This window comes from Cornus florida, unplaced genomic scaffold (assembly GCF_030987335.1).
Source record: "Cornus florida cultivar Cherokee Brave unplaced genomic scaffold, ASM3098733v1 CherokeeBrave_3.0.0_Hap2_Chr04, whole genome shotgun sequence".
In the NCBI taxonomy this organism is placed as follows: Eukaryota; Viridiplantae; Streptophyta; class Magnoliopsida; order Cornales; family Cornaceae; genus Cornus; species Cornus florida.
The window spans coordinates 94,320,998-94,333,276 of NW_026775574.1; the positions used below are offsets into that span (position 1 = coordinate 94,320,998).

At 33.8% G+C, this 12,279-nt stretch overlaps 1 protein-coding gene and 1 pseudogene across 1 annotated transcript; one reads left to right on the forward strand and one right to left on the reverse strand.

Moving 5' to 3' along the window:
- Positions 1 to 2,098: 2,098 nt before the first annotated feature.
- On the reverse strand, positions 2,099 to 8,558 carry LOC132304005 (F-box/LRR-repeat protein At2g42730-like). The gene is made up of 5 exons (XM_059801486.1): positions 8,422 to 8,558; positions 8,205 to 8,317; positions 7,139 to 8,002; positions 6,355 to 6,498; positions 2,099 to 2,582 (listed from the first exon to the last, which is right to left on the reverse strand). The coding sequence occupies exons 2-5, from the start codon at positions 8,295 to 8,297 to the stop codon at positions 2,256 to 2,258; spliced, it is 1,428 nt and encodes a 475-aa protein (XP_059657469.1). The 5' UTR covers positions 8,298 to 8,317; positions 8,422 to 8,558; the 3' UTR covers positions 2,099 to 2,255.
- A 2,910-nt stretch (positions 8,559 to 11,468) lies between these two features.
- On the forward strand, positions 11,469 to 12,093 carry LOC132305384 (21 kDa protein-like; annotated as a pseudogene).
- Positions 12,094 to 12,279: the final 186 nt, after the last annotated feature.

A 12,279-nucleotide genomic window follows, 5' to 3' on the forward strand; every position in this document is an offset into this window, starting at 1 on the left:
AACAGATTCTACTAAAGTAAATAAAAGATTTCATATTGATTTGCATGTGTTCTTATTATCTTTAGATGGTACGAAAATGTATTAAATTTGTGATATTTCTGTGCTTTTTGCCTAATTTTAATTCCATCTTTGACTTTTACTAACATTCAATATTTTACATTTCTCTTGCTGACTCACATAGGCACATGGAGTAATTGAGATGCCAAACCCTCCGCCAGAGCACTTAATCTTTGAACCTTTCTTGAGACAGACGAGATAATTGTTTCATCCAAATCCACAAATGAAAATGCAGATCATCTATTGTGGGAAGGACATAGTAGATGGGTAGAGGTAACTGTTGGTGTTATGGGAAATCTTGGATCAATGCACTCGTTGTCACCTGGTGTTACTGTCCAAGAAACTGGTGATTTCCATACCAAACCATACCAGCATATTGAACCCTCACACCCCTTTTGGGGAGGATAGGTTATACATTTGGGTCAATGGCTTGGTAGTTTATTGGGCACTTATCAAGAGAACTCATACAACCATGTTGTAAAATTAATGGTTTGAAGGTAGATATGATTTCATGGATTTTACTGTGTTAATAGGTATTTGGGTTAATTTCATTAACACTTCTTCTTTGGTCATTTTTTATCCTCAAATATCTTTAGAAAATAACTGTGACTTAGGTCTAATTCTATTTTTTCGTTGCTCCGTTAAATACATGGATAAAGACTACTTTAACCCTAATTTTTTAATTTCATTTATTCCAAAATATCAGACTGCTTAAAGGACCATTATACCTTACACCCACCTACCATCGAGACATTGGAACGGAGATGAAGCACGACGGTTGGAGTCCATGGACATTTCTGTTCGGAGCTTCGTTGGTGGGTTCGTTGACGCTCTGAGTTGAAATTTGGAATTGAAATTGACTGGAAAAAAATGCCCCAAAATTGATATAATGAACCCATTTTTTTTTTTTTTTTTTCTCTCTCTCTCTCTCTATCTATATATCAGAGGGCTTTGCCGGTGGAGAGAGAACAGAGGGCTGTGGTTGTCGTCGACGCCACCATGGAAGAAGACAATCACGGGGAGGAGGTCGCCGGACGGATTCCGATGACGAAGCTGCGAACACTCCGAGGACGACCACCGCTGGTTTAACAGAGGCTCGCAACTATGACTCCAACGTTTATAGATTCCGATGACACTCCGAGGACGACGACGGATGGGTGTTGCATATTTCGATGATGGATGGGTGTTACTAGTGGTAGTTGTGGTGGCGGCAGATGGGTTGCAGATTCCGACGATGCCAGTCTTTTTTATAGTACTCCCATTCAGAAATTTATCAGCCATCCTGTGATGTGAAATTAATGTTGTGCTAAGTTGAAAATAAAATGATTTTATGTGGTAATTGTGTTAATTGAAAATAAATGAGGGGCATAAGTAGACTTTAAAATGAAGGGTACTTCTAAGTTCTATCTTAGAGAAAAATGGTTTATTTTGTCTTGTACTTATTTGAACTAGGGACATTATTCAATGGCCTTGTTTATAAAATGTTCAACTCTTAATTTTGAATATTCAAATTTAATTCATATATAGTGTGAATAAATTGATATATGATTTGCGTGTGTTACTTTTCAAAAAAAATTGATTTGCGTGTGACAGGTTATGAAAATAAAATGAAAAAAAATTAATCAACTACGTAAATGAAAGTGCAAAATGACTCATTCACTCCTGCATTGGACAATTTCTTCCACCTAATTTAAGATGGTCTAGATCCTCCACTTGATAGTTCTCCATATTATTCCATGGAACACTTTGTCATTCTATTTATCCTAAACATCTAAAAGCACAAAAAATCCAACCCGGCGAGATGATGACGATTCCAGAGAGCGCAAGACGACAATGACGTCTCTGTGACATAGACGTCGAGACAATAACATTAGTTAGACAACACACTCCTGAATTAATGATTTATTGTAATTAAGAACAAAAACTAATTTACTTTTTCTCATTAAATTTGTCATTTCCTATTAAATTATTATTTTTAATCTTTTCTCCGATTATTATTATCCCAGAGCATTCAGTACCACCGCTTCAACCATTCCCCAGCTAGAAAAAAGATAGACTAGATGTATTAATAACAGTTACAGACACATTCATGAAACTCTCCTAGAAGTACGACGAACAAATAGCAAAGAAAATAATTAAATTATCTTACAAGTACGAAAAAAACTAAACATTAAGCAGCCAAATGCAGTTGAGGAGGATTAAATAATTTCCATTTTGACTCTTGCAGGTAAACTTTCTTGGAGCTGCATGGCAAGCTCTTTTGCATAAAGTTTCTTCTTGGTTTCCTTGAACACCCGCGGTGCTCGAGCACTCGAAGAATATTCCCAGTGACGATCAATGGTAATCTTCTCCAATTTGATGGCATTCTTAATCAAGTATTTGGCAAGCTCAAGGTCAAGAAGCCGGCCAACAAACCCAGCCAATTCCACCTCCTTTAGGCATCCATGGGGGCAGTTGCCAACTTTACGCCTTTTACTTTCATGCATTTTTATTTTTTCCTTCCCCCAATGCCTCGAATATTGTAACTGTGAAACAGAAAAGCGGTGAATCATGCTTGTTTAATATATGAGTAATGCCTATTTAGACCTATTTGTCTGGCCAAGAGTGTAACTGAAGGGGTTTTTATCCATGATATAGTGGATATGCTAAATGTGAATCTCATTCACTACATCAAAGGGATGGTAACCCTTCGGTTATACAAATAGGTTTGAGAAGTCGCCTTAAGAATCATTTTCCTTAAACATATATATATATATATATATATATATATATATATATATATATATAATTGATTGTGTAAAGCTTTTAAAACACTACCAAAAGGCATAAAATAAAGACTGAGAGAAGACACACACATATATATGTATATATATATTCCTGGTAAGTTCAAAACAGACTTGTAGCAATAATCTTAAAAGTCTGTTAAAGAAATGGTACAGCACATAAAATAAGGCATTTCAAACGCAAGAAAATATACCAGCCAAATCAAAAGCAGTCCCATTGCATTTTGGTACTCAACAACTAAAACAGGGGCAGACCCAAGAAGTATTAATGGAACAGTTATGACATCCAAACAAGCAGTTCAGTACAAATAAGTAAGTTCCTATTCTGTCAAACACGATAACTTCCGATTAATTACTTCTATTGTTAAAGAAATGGTACAGCACATAAAATAAGGCATTTCAAACTCAAGAAAATATACCAGCCAAATCAAAAGCAGTCCCATTGCATTTTGGTACTCAACAACTAAAACAGGGGCAGACCCAAGAAGTATTAATGGAACAGTTATGACATCCAAACAAGCAGTTCAGTACAAATAAGTAAGTTACTATTCTATTGTCAAACACGATAACTTCCGATTAATTACTTCTAATCATAGCAGAGTGTTGCTTTACATTAAAGTGGTATGTTAAAAGTTTCCATGTACAAAAATTTTGTGCTCTTCACACTACAAAGAATAGTGGACAAATATTTATCACAGTTCTACTTTAGAATTAGCTCTACCAGCACCTCTTTTATGCCTTTCACCACAATAAGGGGATGTCCACACATAAGTGTCATCAAGCCTCTCCCCCTAGGAGATGTGGGACGTCATAATGCACGGGTTGAGCAGGTCGTGACTCATGACACAAACACGTCTTAGAAAAGCCATCCCCAACAAACATTGAAACATGCCAACATATCTCAAAACATGCAATTAACACTTAGTAGCATTGGACAACTATATAATTGCAACTAAAAAATATGATAGGTAATTAGCAAAAATGTTGCATATATGTAAATTTTTAAGATATATTCAGCTTCATCTTCCACATATGCAATTATTAGTACATAAAGCAGACAATTAATCGAAGTTATATATAGTCCTATACAATAGATGTACTACACTCAAATTAACTCAGTAAAGCCTTTCTCTCAACAACTTAGAGTCCAGTACATGAATCCAAAATTTTCAATTCCGCTCTATTCAAGGTCATAACCAATGTCAAACTACATGTGATCATATCATTCCTTACTAACTCTATACATTTCGACTTTGGTCTTCTCCTATGTCACCTTCAATGTGAATCATGTCACTCGTCCAAACTAGCTCACTTAGTGATTTTCTTCTTTGCACATGTCCAAATCATTTTAGTACATAATCTCTCATTTTGTCTTCAATTGGTGTTACTTTAACCGTCCCATGGATGTGCTCATTCCTAGTTGTACTTTATGCTCATTCCTAGTTGTCGTTTCTTGTCTTACTGCACATAAATTACGACATTCGGATTACAGCCGCACTCACATTATATATATGTTGTTTCTTAACTGCCTAACATTCTATCCTGTAAAGAACAATGTGTGAATTAGTTGCTCTTTTTTTTGATAAGTGGGTGTATTAGTTGTTTTATAAAAGTTCACTTCCAATCTTAGCGAGATACACAGATCAAACAACATACTAAATGAACTCCCTTACTTAACCCATCTTGCCCTGATTTTATGATCAACATTATCTCCAATTTCCTCCTCGATATAAATGATTGAGCTAATATAATGTAACTATTCACCTTTTCGTATCTCATGACCCTCAATCTTCACTACATACTTATTTAAAAACCCTCTTAATTCTAGGGTTGTAAATTAGCCAAGCTGATCATAAATAGACTAGGCTCGATAAAAACTATTGTGTTGGTTCATTAAGTAAATGAACCGAGCTCAAACAATTTTCTCAAGCTCGTCTAATAAATGAGCCAATCTCAAACACCTATAAGCTCGGCTCGTTTGTTGGTGAACTGAGCCTGTTATTATGTTTGTGAACTAACACCAACTAAATATATATAAACATATATACATGTAATATAGAGAGTATAATATATGAATATATATATGCAGACCAAGTTACATGGACTATTCAAGAGTAGTGGAGTACCTGTGTCAGATACATATTGCGCAGACATGGGTATGTGATATGTGTCCAACACTTGAGCATGTACATGTACTTAAAAAGAATATCCAACCATTCAATTATATTATATTATTACTTTAAATAGAGTTAAAATGTATATATTGAACACTATATTAGATGAAAATATTACTTTACTAAAAAAGATTAAATAAAATGAATATGTAATAGTGCCCATGTGTCGGATATGCATGGTTACATACCCGTGTCGGACACACAGACTCAAGTCCAGGTAACATAGTATATAGAGTCAAATAAAAATGCAAAATATCTAACACCAAATGAATTATGAAATCATTTTTAAGTGGTTTCCCATACCTATTCTTCGAGATCTTCCACTATAGCTAGACTAGAGTCTAGATATTTCTCAATATTTATCTTCTCTGTTCTCGCATACACTTCACCAAATGAACAATTTTGAGCTTGTTTTCACATACACTTATTGATTTCTCAAGATTTCCACCTTGAAGCTCAATGCTTATGGTCTAAGGAATCCACAATGATACCGACGATTCAATATGCTACACGTCATCGTCCGAATTGCTCCGAAAGACGGTGAGCTTCTCTTCTTCCTCTCTAAATCTCTCATTTTCTCTTTCTATCCAACATAAACTCAACTACAAGGATACTCAATAACGCAATTAATTATGCCCTCTTCCGTATACGAGAAAGATTGTACATAAAGAGTTTATTTGAGAATTAATGCAATTATAGATCAAGAAATATGAAGTCTAAACACAAAGTTTCTAGAAACTCTAAAAGAATCATTGATAAATCAATGACGTTATTCTCAATGTGTATGAATCTTCAGCTATACTTTATGTTTTTGGTTGTCGAACGTTATCAAGGTTCAAATGGTTTTAATTCATAAATTTGTCTCAACATTAAAGATCCATAAAACTAAATGACATATTAGCTTTGTGTACTTCAAGTCAGCATTGGTTGTGACCCTCTCATGCCTTTCTTTATGGAACTACTGTAACAAATTAAAATAAACTAAAATAACATACTCTGTTAGTACAAATTGAGATTTAGATATTAAGCAACGACCAACGTAAAAATATTTTCATTGTGATATGATTTTATGTTTCTGTTTTCTTTCAACGACAAGTAGATATAATACAATGTAATTCACAAGATGGGACCCACACAGAATTTTTTTAATGATCTACAATTATATAAATTACAATTTTATGATATTTGTCTAAAGATTAGAAAACTTAATATAAAGAAAACTTTACAATTTTATCCAATGCAAGTAACTTCTATCCATGGCCGTTGCTGTGAGAGGATGACAGGAGAGATAATTATCATGTGTCATTATACAAAACACCCGTATACAAAAAAATATTTACCTGCAATTTAAATTTGTGCAGCAAAGGTGATGCATTTATCAAGTTCGTCCAACCGATAAAGCTTGAAGATTCGTCTGCGTCAACATGCAATGTCAAGTGTTTGAGCTTGGTAAATTCAGGAAGTTGTTTGAATCCTCGATTACCCTGAAAAGCAAAACTTATCATAAACTAACAAAATTAAATAATGTCACTACATAGTGTTGGGGTTACGTGGGATGTTGGGAGGATTTACTCAATCCGAACCTAACCTTTGGTATAATTTTCGACAAAAAGTATTTGCAGTCATACTCGAACCAGTTTTCTAGAAGTTGGCAGTTCCAAGTTTTTAACATAGCACCAAGCAATGATCACTATTCTATGGTAATCCTCACCAAAAAAACAAATAATAACAATAATAAAAAAATAAAAAATGATCACTATGCTAAAATAACTTTAGAAGATATTAAATAACACTCCTGTTAAAAATTGATGTACTATTTTATAACTTTATAGAGAAATTTATAGAAGATGGAAATATTGTCATACAATAAGTACTAGTAAAATTGTCTTTCTAGAAAAAATAATGTGTCAAAAATATGTGTAGGAGAAAATACTAGATACATGTACTCTAGAATATTGGCCAAGGAAGCTATGCTAGTAAGCCAAGTCTTCCAATATCCAAAGCCTTGTACTTGGAGAGTAAGTGCTCCAATCAGGAAATATTCTCTGCTTCATGTTCACTACTCCCACCTAAATTCATTCCAACAGCCCATGTCACAGAATTGCAATAGAAATATCAACTAACCTGAGTCATCTGCATGCCCAACGAAAGATTCTCGAGCTGCGAAAAGTAGCTTGAAAACGGGAAAAAAGCATAGTCTATTTGCCTAGAGAAATCTGAAGTAGACACCTCAGCAAGCTGGAATGCATCCTTAATTTGCATATTTATTATGCTGCCCTGTCCAAAATATTTAAATGAAACAAGACTCGGAGCACAAACCTCAAGATCCATCAGATGGCGGCAGAAGGATATCTCCAAAACCTTCAGCCGAAGTGAGGAGCCAACAACTTTTAAATTCACTAAATCTCTCGAGCTTTCTACATGTAAAGATTCAAGAAGAGGACAATTGGAAACGAAGCATTCAAGAATTTCTCCACTTATGTTCACAAACTTAAAACAGAGGGATCTTAGAGACCTAATGCTGGAGAAACCCGCAGGAGTTTTGATGTGAATATAAATCCGGTTTGTAAAAGCATATGCTACACCATCTCGATGAAAGCACCATGGTTCGAAGTCCACCTCAAGCCTTTGAACTCTCTTTGTTATTGCAAACTCAATCCATCTATCAATGTCACAACTAGAAGAGTTATTCAAACAAAAGGAAACTCTAAACTCATCTATGGTTGAACCATGATGCGACTCCACGACTTTGTTCACCCAATTTATGTACCTAGATCTTCCTACTTCCAGTTCATTTCGATTCGATTTAAGATGCAAAATTGTTTGTAAAGCATCAAAATTTAGAACCCTCTTATATGACCACACATGTTCCCATCTTTTAGAGAGTACACAAGTGCGTGCGGCTTCTCTAATTCCCAGAAGAGACAAAATAGAAACAAGAATTTCATCAGGCAGCCGACTGATCCAATCTTTCATGTAGTTGTTACTCTGAGAACCAAAATAAATTGCAAAATAAAAAACAGTAAATACGAATGCTTCAGCCAAAAACACTAGCATAATCCAATTACCCAGAAAAAATAATAATGAAGAACAATAACTTTAAACTGATCAATAACATGGGTAATTTGACCAAACAAAACCAGATCGAAAAACATAGGTAATTTGACCAAACAAAACCAGATCGAATTACCTTGTGTTTTTTTGTGCATTTAGAGATGGGCGTTATCATCCTTTTCCTCATTGAACCTGATGTTACAGCTGTTTTAGCCCTTCTGCTACTCATAATTTATAGCTAACTAATCTCTGCACATAATACCCAGAAAAATAATAAATAAAAAAATTACAGATTAAATCTAATAGAAATTTATGTAAAGAAAAAAACACAGAATTCAGAAAAAGAAACTCACCTCGGATCGAAGATTCAAAATAGGAGCCCTAGTTTCTTCATAGAAACAACAAAGATCCAACCTTTGTTTGGGATGCATATGTAAATATGTATTGTCCTGTAACGATTTAATTTTAAAATTGTGGATGGGAGATATTATTACATACTCTTTGTCTTTGATCACGGCCAATGAGTTGTTGACAAATAAGCACAAAGCTGATTTCTAATTGATTTTGAATACGTGTCAGCTAGCTAGTTATTAATATGGAAGTGTTCGAGAAGTACGTAATAATTTCTCTTTTGGAAGTACAAAAGGTAATGATGATGTTTTGTAACCCTAAATCCGTTGCAGATGAAGCCGACATGCTGAAGGCCCGTCTTTGTTTGGGCCCAACAGACCTCTCCAATTCAATGGGCTACCCGGATTTGGCCCCTTGTCTTTTAAACGATTTAGATGATACTTACTGTATCATCCCTTCTTTATTATAAAAATATATTTAAAAAAAAAAATCTTTTTTATAAATATAAAAAATTTAAAAATAAATTTTGCTCCTACAAAATTAAAAATGAATAGAGACACATATAAACTTAGATGAAATTAAAAAATAATTCACTGAGATGTAGACTCGGTGTCTTTTTCTCCCATATTCAATTATATACTTGTAAAATTTTAACATCTCCTAAAATTACAAAGAAAAGAAAAAAGTTACTTGTATGCCCTTTTACACAATTTTCTTGGTCCCTCTTAAATTTTATTTAAGTGTTCCTATAATATTCACACAATTTCTAGGTCTGTCTCTAATTTTATTCAAGTGTTCCTATGATATTGTTGGGAGATGGGTCAAATTGACGTGGTATTTTATTTTTTTCTTGACGTAAAGAGGGGGTGAATTTTGTTATTGATATGTGATTACTTAATATAGTTAATTGTTTAATACTTTCTGTTGTTCTGTTGTTGTGTTATAAAAATAAATAGATGGCAGATGCCTTCATCATTCCCACAAAGATTTTTATGGCAGATGCCTTTATCATTCCTACATTTTATACAAAAATATCATCATTCTGAAATAATAGAATAAATTAGTCCGCTTGGGTCAATTTTTTTTTTTTTTTAAAAAAAAAAAAGAAAGAAAAGAAAAAAAAGAAAAGAAGAAGAAGAGGAGTAGTCTAATGGTTAGAACTTAGAATGCTACCTTTAAAAATAATAATAATAATAAAGAAAATAAAATCTTAGAATGCTTGAACAAAACAGAAAGCCTAGGTTCAACTCGGGACGAATCCAACACCCACCAACAATAGGTCTCATTCGCTTTAGGTGGGCATTACATTGGATCATGTTTGTACGAGCTTTTAATTGGATATTATCATAATAGCAATTTTGTTAAGGTATAAGTGTATTTTTTTTTTTTTTTTTCTTTTTAGTTGGTAGTCACACACACTTGTCTCTTCTGAGACTTAAATTCTTGACTTTCTTTTGAGAAGTAAGAGATTAATACCGCTAGGCCATTGACCCGTTAATGACATAATTCACTAATGAAAAAGGCTCAACGAGTCGTGATATTAAAAATTAGACCGATTTGTTGAGCAAAATTTACGTGGCACAAAAAGACAAATTAATATAACAATTAAATGGTCCTACTAACATGTCCAGTAAAATAACATGAATTTTTAAAGGCAAAATTACCCTTATATTGTCTTCTCGCATTCATCCTCCCTTTTTTAGGATTACAACTGAGATCATCGCTTCAAAAACAACCGTAATTAAAAATTCCTTAAAGTTGTTTTATAAATTTCATCAAAACACTATTTCTCCCTAGGTAGATGTGCAATTCAATCCCCATAACTTTATTTTTAAAATTTTATCAAAACCTTCCCTAAAATTTTAAATTTCTAAAAATATATGATAAATTTTTCTTGTACTTTTAAATTCTTTTGATTCCTTATTAGAAAAAAATGTTATATTCCATTTTTTTAGTTAAATTCTAATCCTTTCAAAGTTCTTTCTTTTTTCTTTGTTCTGTTTTTTTTCTTTCTTTATTCTTTATAAACTTTTTTTTTTTTTTGGAAAGGTACACTTCTATATTTTGGATTTGTGTCTTACTGCATTATTAGTTTTTATACATTTCTTTTGAAATTAATTTATGCTTATCACTGTTTTTATTAAGACTTAAGACTATGTTGCATTGTTAAAGTAACTAAGACTAATTAAATTAATAAAAAGCATTGGGTAGTTGAATTTTTTTTTTTTTTTTTTTTTTTTTTTTTTATTTTTTTATTTTTTTTATGTTAAAGTACACTACACCCTTTGAATCATGGCTTTGCCCCTGACAACACTCTTCTACACAAAACCAATAACAAACTAGATGAGTTCATCGATTGAGTGGCGGATCTAGAGAACTGGTTTCATCAACTTGAAGAGGAGGGAGAGAATGCCACGATGGAAGAAGAACAAGTGGTCTCTCAGGACGACCTGATGGTGATGGCGACTGCAATGGCAATGGTGGTGACGCCAGAGATAACTGGGAAGAAAACCCTCCTCACCAAGTACTTTAAAGTGATATATTTGTTTATCATGAATCAATTATGGCAATGGAGAAAAGGGTGATAAAAAAAATATAAAGAATGGGTTGACTATGGGATAGAGGTGAATGAACTGTAATACCCTGGTTTTTAAAAAGATATAAAGGGAATTTAATTATTTATTTTTATTATATTTTATTTAATTATGTGGTTATGTACGTGCTTATGTGTCTATGTGGTTAATATTTTATTTTATTTTATTTATTTATTATTATTATTATTATTATTATTATTATTTGGAGATGAGCATATAAAGAAAAGAAAAGAACTAGAAAGAAGAAGGCATGTGACAATTTTTTATTTAATCTTAGAAGGTGATAGGTATACCTTAAAGAAGATAGGTGACAACCTCTTAGAATCTCTATATAAAGCTTCCATTCTCTCAACTTATCGAAACAAAAGCTTCCATTCTCTCAACTTATTGAAACAAAAGCTTCCATTCTCTCAGTCATATCATCTAAAACCAGTCCATTTCTACCTTTCATAAACATGGCAAAACTTGGCCTTTGCTTGCTATTACTCTTCTCATTCCATCTCATAGTTACCATGGCTGCGAGTCCTACCGTTGCCATAGATTCCAGCACCACAAACTTCATAAAAACCTCACGCAGAGCCACTAGCTATCCTGCCTTATGTGTTCACTCTCCCTCGAGTTATGCCAGTACAATACAACAGAGTGATCAACAATTAACTCAAGCTTCCCTGTCAGTGAGCCTGACCAGGGCTCGATTGGCTGCAGTGTTCGTCTCCAAGATGACTAAAACTTCAGGTATCAAGCCTAGGGAGTACCAAGCTGTGAAAGATCGCCAACATAGGTGATGCCATATATGATCTCAATAGATTGCCACATGGGTAAAGCTAGGGCTCAGGACTTCTCGTGGCACATGAGCAATGTGCAGACGTGGGTCAGTAACTCAGTACCGCGCTCACCAAAGAGAGCACTTGTGTTGATGGATTTTCTGTCCAAGGCATGGATGGAAAATTGAAGGTTGCTATTGAGAATAGGGTCACCTATATTGCACAACTCACTAGTAGTGCACTTGCACTGGCTAGCCGCTGGCCCGCTATGCAGCAAGACACAAAGCTGCTTCAACCTCCAACTATCCTTGATTAGATCTCGTCTTAAAAGTGTATCACCATGAAGGTCTCTAGGTAAATATGTTAATCGATAGCCCTCAAAGATGTTTGTAATAGGCACCAGATTTTTATTTTATTTTTAATCTGGTGTCTAGTTTCTGTTCGTGTTGCATAGCATCTGGTTTATGCTTGAAGGGCACAAAAAGCTTGTTTATGTATACTC

Coding starts and splice junctions, on each gene's coding strand:
- LOC132304005 (XM_059801486.1), bottom strand. CDS start 8,297: ATGAGTAGCAGAAGGGCTAAAACAGCTGTAACATCAGGTTCAATGAGG. Junction 8,003..8,204: donor AATGCACAAAAAAACACAAG/GTAATTCGATCT, acceptor TTTGGTTCTCAG/AGTAACAACTACATGAAAGA. Junction 6,499..7,138: donor TGGGCATGCAGATGACTCAG/GTTAGTTGATAT, acceptor TTTGCTTTTCAG/GGTAATCGAGGATTCAAACA.